The sequence below is a fragment of the Denticeps clupeoides genome, chromosome 7 (assembly GCF_900700375.1).
Source record: "Denticeps clupeoides chromosome 7, fDenClu1.1, whole genome shotgun sequence".
NCBI classification, from domain to species: domain Eukaryota; kingdom Metazoa; phylum Chordata; class Actinopteri; order Clupeiformes; family Denticipitidae; genus Denticeps; species Denticeps clupeoides.
The window spans coordinates 7916213-7930288 of NC_041713.1; the positions used below are offsets into that span (position 1 = coordinate 7916213).

Genomic DNA, 14076 nt, shown 5'->3' on the forward strand with positions numbered 1-14076 from the left:
AGAACAGTGAAGTAAAAACATCTTGGGCAAATGGAAAAACAATAATCCAAAAACATTACAAATAGAGATTTTCACCACGAAATGAGCAAAATGGCAGTATTATGGATATTACTGCACATGACACATAAGAACATGACATTACAATAAAGGCAACAGTGAGTGGAAATATACCTATTTGTGTTCTAAATAAAATGACATAATAATGAAAAAAAAAAAGAGACAAGAATCATGTACGTTCTTCATTTTTCCAGCTGTATTCATGGTTCATATACATATTGACAGGTTTCTAGTACAACATGTTCAATATGGTCATTCTTTGCATTTTTATTTTTACAAGAATAATAATAAAAAATGATAAAGATAGTAATACCATGTCAGAATTTACTCTTTAGCACATGGAAACACTTTTATTTTTCAAATGGATAAATGCATCTCTCGGTCCAAATGTGGACGACAATTAAACCCATCCAAAAACACTTCAAAAATGTGTGACACTTCAAAACCAGAAGCGGGTCAGACAAATCATTTCCCGAAATAAAACAGATTTCTCATACTGTCGGTTTTTCAGTATGAGCTTCCATTCGGTTATGCTTCCTTATGTCTGACCAGCTGTTGTTTAAATGGCAGTCATGCATCAATTATGACACCTGCTTGCAAATGAGTTCAAATCTTGATTTGACCTGTGGCATTTTTCTCTGAAAAATAATGTCATGTTCATTTAATTCTCATGTACATGATCCGTACCATACAAATTGTAAGGATGAAAAATAAGACCACTTTTGAAACGACCAAAAATGGAAACAGACACACACTCAGTCAAATCAATCAATCAATCAGAACAACGCACAGTCAATCGCTCGTATACAGACACACTTCCAAAGGCAATAAATGTCCGTTATACAAGGCAATAATGTCTCTGTGGCAACCCGACCCTGACATTCCAAAAATGTCACTCGGCATCCTCCTTCCTCAGGAATGATCACTGTCATTATGAGTAAACTGACATTTTGTTCAATTTCATTCACTTTAAGTCCTGCTGTGATTATGATGACGCCATCAAAGTTGAGATACTTCCATTTCGATCTAAGAGTAAAATACTGGTAGAAAATAATAACAATGATTAAAAATAATGATACAGTAAGGGTTTACAATACTACATAAAATATGTGTAAATACACTGCCTCCCTTTTATGCATTGCCTTTTATTTTCCAACATTCTTCCGCTGTCCTTCAAATGACTTGCTCCCAAAAATGTCTTCACAAAAGCGTGGACTCAAAAAATACGATGGTAGTACAAAAAACGTAACAATGAAATTATAACTGAAACATATTGAATGTATCTCCAAAAAGTTTGTCACAAGAGGCAGTTTGTTTCTTTTCCTCCTTGAAGAGCTTAGACTGTACCGATTTGATCCATTCCTTTCTTTTCCTTTCTTAGTTTGCCATTTTGCTGTTGTTTTTTCCATTAATGGTAAAGACGGGTAAACTGTGAATATTCTCCTTTTGCCACTTGTTTGAAGTCAAAAGTATTATTTCTTGTGTGGTGTAGTAGTGTTGTCTTTTTTTGTTTGTTTACAATCTCCATATCCATCCATTTTATTCTAATGTTGTGCACCAAAAGTGTCAATATCCAGTCTGACCTTGGAATGAAAAACACAGTATCAATCACATTAGAAACAGTGTTCAAACACAGGCAAATTACATTTATTTAAAGGAAGACTTTTGAAACACAGAAGCATGATTATAATGTGTAGTGTAATTTTATCTTATTTATCTTATTATACATTTATAATATTGTCAATTGGAGGTGGACGTGTTTGGACTCACATTTTTGTCTTCTCATATTCATAACGGTTTCAGCCTCGTTCAGACTGCTCCAAGTATGCAGATTTCAGTGGCCTGCCGCTCTGGGGAATCTTATAAGAGATCATAAATTCATATTTATAAACTGAATATCACATAAACAGCAGATATTCTTACAGCTTTTTATGCGATTAACAGCATTTATTACCTTGTGCTTTGGACACCGCAGTGAAAAGTTATCTTCATTCAACGAGCAGTCTGATAAAATAAACAACACAAATAGACACCAGACCGTGTCACATACATAATTCCTCTCAAATTCCACCTCCCCCAAAACATATGGGATTAGTTTCCCATTCATGGACTAAGTTACACTAAATGCTAGAATAAAATGATGTAAACGTGCAATTACTACAATTATTTCTGTCACTCACCTGCTTCCATAGCGCATATGTAGTGATATCTCAGAGTGCAGCCTTTGCTGTAGCAGCCCAACGTTGCACCTGCCATTTCACAATGGGAGCAGTTCTGTTGAAAAGCAAAACATGTGATATTACAGATTTTAACAGGACTGCGTTCAAAATCGACATTATGTTAATGACAAAGCATGAAGGATACTTACTGTGTCTCTGGCACCCTCTAGTGCCTCCTGAAGGCCATACAGTCTCCCATTGACCAGGAAGACTCCACTGGCCCAGACTATGCACCCTTCATGCACCCACAGTTCCTCTGGGTCCAGTGGCACCTGAGGAAGTTGGGCTAGCTGAGCGAGAGGCCCAAGGGAGTCCAGGCTTGGTGGAGGAGGCTGGAATGGCAGTGAAGCTTTGCAATTAATGGGAATAGTTCTGGGCAAATCTTCACCAGATTTGTGTCTTCTTTTAAAGCGTGGATGTGAGGTGAGTTTTCTGTGCTGTGGTCTCAGCTGAGAATCCTCAGATTGCTCGTGCTGGCTTTGCAGCGGCTGTGTGTGGATGGTCTCGTTTTGGAGTTCCGTTTGTTTCATTGGTCCAGTCATAGCTGACAACTCATGTGTCAGTTCCCAGTTTTGTATGCTCTTGTTAATGATTGCACTGGTCATTTTGTAAGAAAGATATGGCATCTCTTCTCCAGCTGCAGGAGACGCCGTGTCTACTGTAGTTGCAGGGGAAGTGGGGTTGGTAGTTTGACTGACTGTGCAGTCGCTGTCTGTGGAAGATTTGAGATGAGAAGAATCCAGCAATTGCACCTCCTGTGAGGCTGATTCCATTGAACCGGACACAAGGTTCAACCCTGGGAGGCCAAGGCCAGGATTAGCCAAGATCTGTTTAATCTGCAAGTGATTCTTAGGAAGTCGGGTAGCATATTCAGAAGGATAATAGGGCCCATAGAGATCCCCAAGGTTTTTGTAATTTGACCATTTTTGACAAAGACAACATAACAGACGTCCGATATGAGCTGTTTCAGCGATCACAGGCCCAGACAGAACATACCCCGAGGAGGGAAGTGCTTTTGCTGACTGCAGGGCAGAACCCTCGACCCTCTTTTCTTTAGGTCGGTCAATTTCCTTGTCTCTCCGGACTGTTGGAGCTATGTTTAAGAGTGTGTCTGTGCTAAGGCCAATGTTTTTACCTCCATGGCGTTCACCCTTCAACTTCTCATCTTCTGCGTTGATGATTGTGCACACGGCACCCATCTCTGCTACCTTTCTCTCTACATGAACGTATGGAGAGAAAACACATGTCCGACCATCGAAGAAATTCCCCCCCGTGCTTCCTGTTTCCAGTTCATCTTTTGATGTAATTGTAGGAACTGCTCGCCTTCTCCTCCTCTGCCTGCCTTGCAAGCCCTCTTCGTTGTCCTCTTTCCCTTTCCTTTGTCTGATTTGAATGGGCTTCACATCAATGCTTATCTCTTGCTGAGTGTCCTCACTGTCCACATCTGCTTTTAGGGTTTCAGGCTGAGCAGGTGAAGGTGCAGCAGACGTTTTTGGTTCATCAGATGTGGCTGCTACAGCAAGTTCAGTCTTAGTACTGATGGTTTGGACAGCCTGGGGTGCTGCAGTAATGATACCAGGAGATGAGGCAAGAGGAACAGCGGAGGCCGGACAAGACGTAAGACTGGACTGCACTTGGATCTGAGCGCGCTTTTGTTTGTTCACACTTCCTACAGGACGACCCTTTTTCTTTCCTGAAGGAAAATAGCCTTTGGGGACAGTACTCTCTGGTGGCTTGGAATCAGACATGGACATTCCAGTTCTTACAGAAGAAGCTTGATGTGGTCTTGTCAATAGGTGATGTCCTGGACTCTGATTATGAGGTGGAGTGGTTCCAAAATAGTCATTACTACTGTACTCATCAAAACCCATACCAGTCTCTTGGAGTTTTTGCCTTAAAAGGTTAGCAGCGGACTGCTCTCCCCTTCGAGTCTCCAGCTGCTGGTACGTGTTTGTAAACTGCTGGATATCAGATAAGGCAGATGATGACGGAGGTGGAGAGCCCTGTACAGGACGAGGTAATGGTGGTGGTGGAGGCAAAGGTCCTAATAAAGTGAAATCAGATGGTATTCTAAGATCGTCCTTATCACTTTCACCAAGACATGAGCCTGATGTGCCTGAAGTACCTAAGCCAAAATCAAAATCTGTCTGTAAAGCCCTTATTGGACCACTGATAGGATTAGTACTGGTGCTTTGCTTCAGTGAGTCATAAGCAACAGTTCCAGTGTCTTCCATCCCTCTGTAGGACATTACATCATCTAAAGAATGACTTTCTGCTAGATAAGGCAAGCAGCTCCCCTCACCACTTGAGAAACGTGCCCCGATTTCTTGATCTGAGAGTTCAGAACTGTAGTGTGCTACATCTGCATTGGGTAAATCGAGGAAATTTGAATCAGGATCCCCATGGCTGCTGTTGTAACTACTCACTTTCTTGACATTTGGTGTAATCTTTTGCACAATGGCCTCCAGTTTCAGACCCCTGCCTTTTCTTGGTTGCAAAACCTTTGTTTTTCCTTGTGAGGATGAGGATGGGGAAAATGAATTTATATTGGGCGCAGAGTCTGAGGAGGGTAAATTAGGATGTCCCTCTAAATCACTCTCATTTTGGTGCCTGGACTCGGCGTGGCTGGACGGAGGTTGATATGAACCAGTTGCATTCCTCTGATGAGCATCTTGAAACTGTCTCTTGGCAGGTATTGGGGAAATAAAAGAACGAACTCTTCGCCTCATCATTAATGGGTTAGTGTCCCCTGAGCCTGCTGTTCTCACATGACGACCCTGTTGAGACCCTTGGTTCATATTACCACTACTCACAGGAGCAGCACATTTGCTGACAGAATTAGATGCTGTTGCAGGGTGGAATGGCTTCAGTTCCTCCATTACCCCTTGAGGGACATCTGAATCGGAATGCTTATTACCAGTCCCAGCATCTTGAGAAGCCACGGATTCAGAAGGAACTGAAGATGGCGACTGTATTGTTCCTCCACCTTCTCTTCCAGTATATGCATCCCACATTTTTGCATCATAGTATGTCCCCTTATAAGATGTCTGTTGCCTGGGTAACTGTGTGGGGTTGGTCAGTGCATTGGTTGGAGATAGCATCTTTTGCTCAAACTGGTTCTGAGGAATGTGTCGATCGGGAACAGAATTAGAGAGAGTGATTTCTTTATGTCTGTTGTGGTTTGCCGTCCAATCATCAACATCATGCATGGAATGCTGGAAAGCAAGGCAATGGGAATAGGTTTGTAATTTGTTAACTGATTGAGCTTGAGAGGATAAATGATGATAAGAATGGGATGACTGCTGATGTGGGTTGCCTATTTTTGCATTTTCCTCTTGGTTTTCACTAAATCCAAAACCACTAAATTCAGATGCTTGCCTACTGTAACCTTCCATGCCTTGAGAGCAGGCCTGTCGTCTTGATGGGGATAACAAAGAATTAGAGCTGGAATGGAGGGAGACCTGCTGCTGATTGTGTGTAGTAATGGCCACATCTCCACTGGTCCTATGATGGTCTGGTTTAATATCCACAGAAGAACGTGTAGATTTAATGTCACCTAAGTTTTTCTTAGTTATTATTGTTGGTTCATCCCCACTTTCATGGCTTGGCACACTGATTGGCTCTTCTGTTTTAACTTCAACTTTTCTTGTTACTGCTTCTTTACTGCGTTCTTGTTCATTTACTGTAGAAGAGAATGGCTGCTGAATAACTGAATGCCCACATAGTCCTGCCTGGCCTCGTTCTCTTTCAGGGGTTCTTCGAGATGGAGAGACATCACATATAACAGATCTCCGTTCTGAGGATGGTGATAAGAGGGAACCAGATGGAACTGGAGTCTGACTTGTGGGAGTTATGCTGCCAGGTAGTGGTTCAGGTTCTTGTAATAGTAGTTGCTGTACAGCAGATGCAGGCATGGTCAAACTTGGTGTAGATTTCCTGTGGGGTGAGGAGTAGTCAGCTAGGTTGATGTGCTTTGGGGCTCCAACTGATGTCTCTGGGCAATGCTGAACATTGGAGGAGTGACCCGGTGACACACCCATTCTGCTTTTATCTGAGGAGCAATGTCCCCCCTTTGGTCTTTGAGCTTCAGAGTCCCATGAAGGATGAGAAGTACCTAAATCATTCCCAGATCCCTGAGTGGAAACTGAAGGATGAGACTTTCCTGTTGACATTTCAGTATGATGAACATTGATGCCACCCATTAACGCTTGAGACTTGAGAGTTTCAATCATGCTATATGGATGTCGAGGCTGGTAGGAAAGCTTGGGCATATTTTGAGACTGCAGATGAGGATTGGACATTTGCTCAGAACGTCCATAACGCCTGTCTAAGTGATAGCCTTGAAGAACCTCTTGCAGCAAACTTGGAAAAGGTTGTTGAATTTGAGAATGAGCATCATCCCCTCTGAACACTGGGCCCATCGCTCTCCTTGATGCTCCTTCAACCCCAGAAGCCCCTGCATTCTTCCTGGGTACAGATCCATAATTCGTTGGTGGCTGATTATAGCCCTGATATCTAGGGCTTGGCGTTCCTATAATTCCTCCTGGCCCTACTCCTCCCCTATTCTTCATGCTCATGCAAGGATTAAATGGCAAATCATGGCTTCCATATTTGTATGTAGTAGAATAATTTGATGGTGCAGGTTGCCCATATTCAGCAGTGTATGGATCAATATCTCCATCCCCATTGTGATTGCGTGAATCTCTGCAGAATTTGAGGGAGTTTCTTTCATCTGTGTAACTGTGTTGGCTAGAGTGCTGAGGACCACAATACCGGGGAGAAGCAGGGGTAGCTTGAGAAGGTTTAGTCAGTTCAGCCTGGTTTCCTTCAGAGCGCGTTGAGACAATCACACCAACATTTCCTGTACTGTGAGGTTCAACGTTTACATTTTTACTGGTGTCAAAAAGCTGCATCTCATCTTTCATCCCTTCTTTGTTTGCATGTTGGGTGGTGGGGGACACAAATTCCTCTTTGCAGTTGGCAGCTTGTAGATGTATATTCTTCAATCCATGTCTTTCCTTTGACTTTTCATGGTTTCTTCCATGTGTTGTATTGGTTCCCCATTTTTTGTCTTCACACTCTGTCCTGTTACTTGTTTCATTTTTAATTTCAGGTTCTTCTCTGAGGGCTTTCTTATTATCACCTTTAGTTACATCACCCTCTAAAAAACAGTTGGATCGTGAAGAGTTGGAAGGGGAGGGAGTGGAGGATAAAGAAGCAGAGATGGTAGAACACTGGTTTAAGTTTGCACTGGGTTCTGTAGAAGGGGGAATAGATGGTGGAGAGGATGATGAGGGAGTCTGTGTTTCTAGTGTGTTGGTTTGAGCAGCACCTGCAGAGGTCAGCTGGCTTGTGGGTTGCTTTTTAGACAATTCTGTGTCCACCTGCAGATGTAACCGGTGACCGCTTTGTTCAGTCTTATTCTGAGAAAACTGATTCTTAGATGCGGGATAGAAGCTGTTTGTTTCAGACTCGTTGCTGGTGCCACTCATCTGTCTAATTCTCCTGATGTCCTCATCAGACAACTGTTCGCCATGCTCTCCTTTCCTTGCTTTGTCTGTGCTTGACGAAAAATCTTCTCTGGCGGCTCTTTCAGAAATGTCAGAATCACCAGCAGTCATATCACTTTGCTCTCTCCCTGATCCATGACCCAAAGTTACATTCATGACATGACTTTTGCTTTGAGCAGTCATAGCTTTGGACGACTGCTGCGCATGAGCCAGCTGTCCACCGTCTTTACCCTTCTTGTGAGAAAGCAAAGAGTCTGTCAGCATCATGTGTTGCACTGTATTGGGTAAATTAGCTACTTGAGATGTGAGAGCATTTAAACTGTTCAATCCAGGATCTTGCATAATTTTGTCTTGTGGGCAAGACTGGTACATGGAAGAAGCTCCATCCTCACGTGATGCCTCCCTGTTGCCAGGTGCCATTCGAGTCGTGCTCAAAGCGGGCTGACTACCTTTGCCACCAGTGCTGCTGCCACAACTGCTTATGCTGCTATTCGAGTGGGGTGTTGGACTCAACTGGGGCACAGCTTGCAACAATCTGCTATGACTGTGGTTGCTACGAGGGTTCATGAGTGACACATGAGATGATGGCTGCACTTGGGGTGCCGCAGAGTTGCTCATTCCTTCTGATCCCCCCATAAGAGGTGATGATGAAGAACTGCAACTTGGAGACTGCACAGAGGCAGCAGGGGAGGGGTTAGAGATAGGGCTGAAATTCTGGTGCATTTGAGCTGGTTGAGAATGCATTGGAGATTTGGAGAGCTCATGGGAAGAGTGCTGTGGTAGGGCAGGACTGGAGGAAACAGACGACTGTGGGTGTTTTGAATATGCAATTCCAGCTTGAGAAGCATGTTGTTGCATTTTAAGAGAATGATCATAGCCTGTCCCCATAGTGTGCTGGGAAGTTCTCTGGGAGTGTTTATGTAGGGAATGTGGCTGTGGTGAGTATGGCGGGTGGCTGGGCGGGTAACTCTGGCCTACATTGTCCAGTGAACCAGCATTGTTTGAAGTCGCTGGATTGGCATGAGTGGGTGAGTTATTAACTTTTGCATCAGCTGCACCACTGTTAGCGCCATCATACCTCTGTGGAGGGGAGCTGTACAATACAGCTGATCCTGTGGGGGTGCCTAGTGGAGGGTAATTTGAGAACTGAGGAGGCATTCTCTGTCCAGAAAGATTGTATGGTCTATGCTGTTGGCCTTGATGCAATGGTTGGTGAGATGGATACTTCTGGCGCTGATGCATGTGCGGGCCTGATACTGACTGCAGTGAAGCCGTCTGTCCCATGCTGTACTGGTGTGAAGGGGAAAAGGATTCAGCACTACTTACGCTACTGCCATTACCAGCACCAGCAGCTGACCCATAGTCTATGGGGTAGGGAGACATCATTCCAGAAGCTGTACCTGATCCTGTTATGTGTCTGTATTGATGAGGTATATGTCCATCCATGTTTGAATAGCCAAAACCTGCTCCATATGCAGGTCCGACTCGTCTACTTCGGTCTCTGCCTCCAACGGAAAAATAGTAATCCATTTCTTTTCGGTACAGGTTGCTGTTTCCTCCACCGTGAGAATTGCCATCACCGGATGACCTGTTTCTTGATCCATATCCATGAATATGAGCAGCATGCCCGGGATGGGGCTGTCCCCGGTGAAGCAGGTGTTGGCCATGACCTTGGGGGTTTGTTGGGGTTTGCTGTTGCAATGCAGCATATTCCTCCATTGTTCTTGGAGAGATCTGTGGGTCTGCTGAATGTGGTGGATATGGGGAGCCAACCACACTTCCGCTCCTGTTGGCAAATCCAGGGGGCAAAGGAGCTGGACTATTTGAAAAGTTTTGCATTTTTGCCAGATTTAAGGTTTGCAATATTTGATCTTAGTAAATCAGTTCCTCTCTCCTCACTACTATTTGTATTGTGACCTAGAAATATTTTGGAATGCTTTGTTCTGGAAGTGCTATCTTGATTCTCCTAAAAGATGGAGTGACGTTTGTCACATTAAAAGAGTTCAAAGTTGAAAGCTGGCTGCCACAACATAAGTGCAGATTCCTCAGCAATAGGAGCTTAGATGGTGATTATTTAATAATCACATATGTAGCAGCATTTAATGAGTCTGGCTAGCAGTAAGCACTGTTCTGGGGGGGAAATCTAATTGCAGCTGATGTTGCAACAAAATAGCAGTTGTAATTTATGCATGTAAAACGGTTGTTTAAAATGGTAAAATCAGTATAATTTAGGTAATAGTTGGGAGCACTGATCTGAACCTGGCAGAGGCTAACAAGTGATGATAATATCTGTAGAATTACATTCGTAAAAAGATAAAGATGTAGGAATTACCACTATGTTGCCGTAGCGATCTGGCACAAAATGTTTTAAGTAAATAAAGTACCAAAAACAGTACTTATAATTGTTATAACCAAAGTAAAGGTGACCATCCGGCCAAACTGCAATGCCAAATTACCGTGGTTCCATTGAATAAAACTGGTCAAAAATGCCCATGTCCATCAAATGTTTCAGTCCTTACAAATTGACACAGGGTGAACCATTATCATCCAAAAAAAACAATGCATCTTGAACCTTTTCCATTCTGTTGCATTCTTTTGATTGTAGTTACTGATACCAATAATTTCTTTCCTTCCTTTTGAATACTGCTTGCATGAAGTGTTAGTTTCCAGTCTGTAAAAAAAAAAAAGTCTTTGGTCCTTAAATACTTTTCTTCTTGTATTCAATACTTGTCTGTTTTGTTTGTTCTCTGCTTTACAGCTCAATCTTTGTGCTCCCGCTGTCATTAATCCTTTTCCTTTAGTTCACATTCATTTTGGCCTGGCTTTTTTACTATTATATTCCAAAAGTAAGGCTTTCCATTGTAATCAGTTCCCTGTTCTTCTGTTTTATCCTGATACCTCAATGCATGTCTTTCTTTTTCGGTTGGTCACAGGAGTGATGACACAATCTGAAAGTACAAGAAGAGAAAAACTAATGTAACATGGACACACATGTCCATTTCACCTCAAATATACTCATTAAAGCTTCTATACAGTAAACATCTCCAATTCCTCTCTACTTTCACAAAAAACAATAAATTCTATAATGACAATGTACTAAAAGAAACATAACTACTAAATTACTTTGATCAACACAACTCCGACACATTAATAATGCTAGTTTCTTATATAAAAATAATAATTTGGGGAAGATCTTGTTTGTTTTTGTTTTCATATTAGAAAATACCCAAACAACACGACTGACCACTTCTATACAATGTCAAAGCCAACTACGGGACCTGTTTATAAGAATTTCCCATTTTGTAATATTAAAAACAAAGCAATCCAGTTTGAACATTGAGCTTATTAAAAGAAAGCCACATTCAGATTCATTTAAATGCATTTATGAAATGTACTGATGACATTCTGAGGTAACAATTAACAACTGAAATCCAATTTGTTTTAAACAATGGGCCCTGCTATCACTTTTGTAAATCTCACTTTGCTGGGATTTAGTATATTTATCTTACAGTAAACCTCGGTCAAAAAAGGAATGCATTGAAATAGCATTATTTATTGTAAATGTAATGATATTGCCAAGCATGAGAGAATAAGCAGAGGTATTATTGCAGAATGCATTATTACAGCCCACCAAAAAAAATGAAATTTCTATCTATGTGGCTGTGAAAGCCAGGGAAGAATGTAATGTGTTTAACCTTCTGCATGGGTATTTGATTACTGGAAGGTCTAATTAGGGGGTAAGGCCACCTTAATGAGACCATTATTCATGAATGGGTTGTCTGACACTTGTCCATTGTCTCAGATAGGGTGTATATTGCTTTATGGCTGCAGCCTCTCTGCAGACTTAACACTGGAGGCCACAAAAACAAATAATAATAATCTTCGCCATCAGTATATGCTACCACGACATGGAACATATTTGCCACGCAGGTTCGTCACGTTTATAAATCTGTAATTGGGACCTGGCGCTGCACGATCGGAGACCGTCCGCGTCTGGCGGCCGCCCCGCAGGGTCACGCAGGGTGGACTGTGTAAACACGGGCAGTCCGTGGGTGCGATGGGAAGCCATCCTGCCAGCCCTCACCTCCAAAAAATATATATAATAATAATAATAATAATAATAATAAATCACAGACGACACTATAGAAATGGTGCTCATGCGACGTACAGGCAGCGTTACGCAACGCAACGCACGCTTAAAGCGACGCTGTTACGCTGTTTACTACGACTTGGGGCACGAATATGTCGACGAGCGAGGCTAACGATGGTACAGAAATGTTTGCCCAAATGCCATTAGGTGATTGTAGCAGAATGCTAACGGGGCTACCCCGCCACAAACCCTAATCACCGCATTTTACACCCGCCTTGCATACTGATGTGACACACGACAGAGGGAGAAGAAAAAACGACCCCACTCCATTTTACGTGAGGCAAAGAACGTTTATTTTCGCAACGTTTGTGTACAGCCTGCCCCGGTGTGTCGACATCCCGTTTTATAAGCAGCTAGCAACCTGGCTAATTATCCAGCAACGCCGCCGCCGCCGCCGCTGCGTATTGTGCAAAAATGCTACAGTTTAGCCCCCCCGTCGGCTGCCCATTATGCCACAGTTCCCCCTTTTTGGAAAACGAAGAGGGCAGAAAACGTTACGTCCCGTCCAGCAGCCGCGACGTGCTACGGCCGCCTTGTGAAATTAAACGCGCATTAGGCTGGACCCCTTGTTTTGCTGCCACCTCAGAACGCGCAGCTATCGGGCTACAGTATTGTTACCAAGGTGGGGAAGGTGACGAATAATAATAATAATAATAATAATAATACAAATGAAGAAATAAGGTGAACAGCGGGGCCAGCGAGGGGGGGGGGGGACGTCGCTGCTCCTGGATGGATGATGTTGTGTCCGCGACAGTCACCAGAAACACATAATAGCATCAATAATATAGCATTTCGACGCGAATCAGCAGAGGCGTGAGACCCACCTCCCCCCCGCGCTGTGACCCATTATCCGAATGCATACCTGGGAACGTTCAAGGCCCAGCGAGAAGTGAAAGGGAGCTCTGTGCGATTCCCGCGGCTGTGGCAGGAAACCCCGGACTCGAGTCGAGCGCTCCGCCGCTTCCCTCGCTCCCCGCGTTCGTCCTGACAGCCCCGGCCAGTGGCGGCGAAGTCGGGGGCCCCGTCACAGTCCGGCGCAATAACGGGCCTTTTCCTCCGAAGGAGGGTTCGAATAAAAAAAATTAAAAAAAATCCTCCCCCCCCCTCTCCTCCTTTCTTTCTTTTGTCTCCCTCTTACCTCTAAAAACAAGAGGAGCGCACGAATCGGGGTGCCCGCGGGTCCCGTAGCCAGCGAGGTCCACGCACCCCCGCCCCCTTCCCGCTCGCTCGCTCCCTCCCTCCCTCCCGCTCACCGTGTAGGTGAACCTACCTACAGCCCGAGTTTAAGACCCGCACGCAGCGCCGATTAACCTACAAAACTCCGCGTGGACGCGCGCCGTGCCGGGCGCGCCGCCGCGTCTTCTCGTATGACGCCGCGGCCAGACACGTGTGGGAATAGGGTTCCTTTTTAAAAAAAAAAAAATTTTTTTAAATCTTGGTTTTCTTTCTTTCTTTTTTTTTTTTTTTATTTGGTAAGTTTATGTGTCTTGTGCGTACACAGTCATATTCCTGAAACCCCACCCGTCCCACGACATCTAGGGACATCGAAACCAAAGAGGGTCAGTAAACACATTTGTCAGACAGCCTGAAGCGCCTTACTGCGCTGGGTCTACCTCGAGACAGATTGAAGTGGGATTTTGCAGCAAAACTGAAAATTTGCTTTATTTAAAAAAAAAAAAAAAGTGTTTTATTAATACTGATTGATTCTGAAGAGCATATGTGAAAGTCTGAATGAAGTTTGGCGGACATTTGTGTTGTCTTCTTCGGTGTGCTGCATGCAGTACTCATGCCTCTGTGATGTGGTGGCGTTGCAGCATCTCTCGCTCTCTCTCTGTCTCGATCAGTGCAGGGTTGTGATGGTATGCCCTGTGCCCCTCAGTCACACACAGCATGCACAGCAGTCGGCACACATTGTATCTTTGATTAGAATCACATTTACAATAATAGAGAGGGGGGTAAAAAAGGAATGCCCATGCTGTTTCTATGCAGATACGCGTCTACTTCCACCATGGTTGCCATGGAAACTGCATCACAGAACCCTAACTGTAGATAATTTATAGGCTATAAACTCATGGTCCTCATAGAACACGCGATTGAGCTCACATGGTCCCAATTGCACTTTAAAAAAAAAAAAACACTT

The 14076-nt window shown here is 43.6% G+C and overlaps 1 protein-coding gene across 4 annotated transcripts; it reads right to left on the minus strand.

The window, feature by feature from the left end:
- Positions 1-231: 231 nt before the first annotated feature.
- Positions 232-13122, minus strand: tcf20 (transcription factor 20). 4 transcript variants are annotated; one of them, XM_028986707.1, is made up of 7 exons: positions 13075-13122; positions 12799-12990; positions 2426-10734; positions 2238-2331; positions 2012-2061; positions 1828-1916; positions 232-1640 (listed from the first exon to the last, which is right to left on the minus strand). In XM_028986707.1, exons 3-6 carry the CDS (start codon positions 9623-9625, stop codon positions 1857-1859), a joined length of 7404 nt encoding a protein of 2467 aa, XP_028842540.1. In that variant the 5' UTR covers positions 9626-10734; positions 12799-12990; positions 13075-13122; the 3' UTR covers positions 232-1640; positions 1828-1856. The 4 variants fall into 4 exon arrangements, with proteins under 4 accessions (XP_028842540.1, XP_028842541.1, XP_028842542.1 ...); XM_028986708.1 differs by lacking the exon at positions 12799-12990; XM_028986709.1 differs by lacking the exon at positions 13075-13122 and having other exon boundaries at positions 232-1635; positions 12799-13057.
- Positions 13123-14076: the final 954 nt, after the last annotated feature.

Coding starts and splice junctions, on each gene's coding strand:
- tcf20 (XM_028986708.1), bottom strand. CDS start 9,625: ATGCAAAACTTTTCAAATAGTCCAGCTCCTTTGCCCCCTGGATTTGCC. Junction 2,062..2,237: donor CATATGCGCTATGGAAGCAG/GTGAGTGACAGA, acceptor TTATTTTATCAG/ACTGCTCGTTGAATGAAGAT. Junction 1,917..2,011: donor TGCGGTGTCCAAAGCACAAG/GTAATAAATGCT, acceptor ATCTCTTATAAG/ATTCCCCAGAGCGGCAGGCC.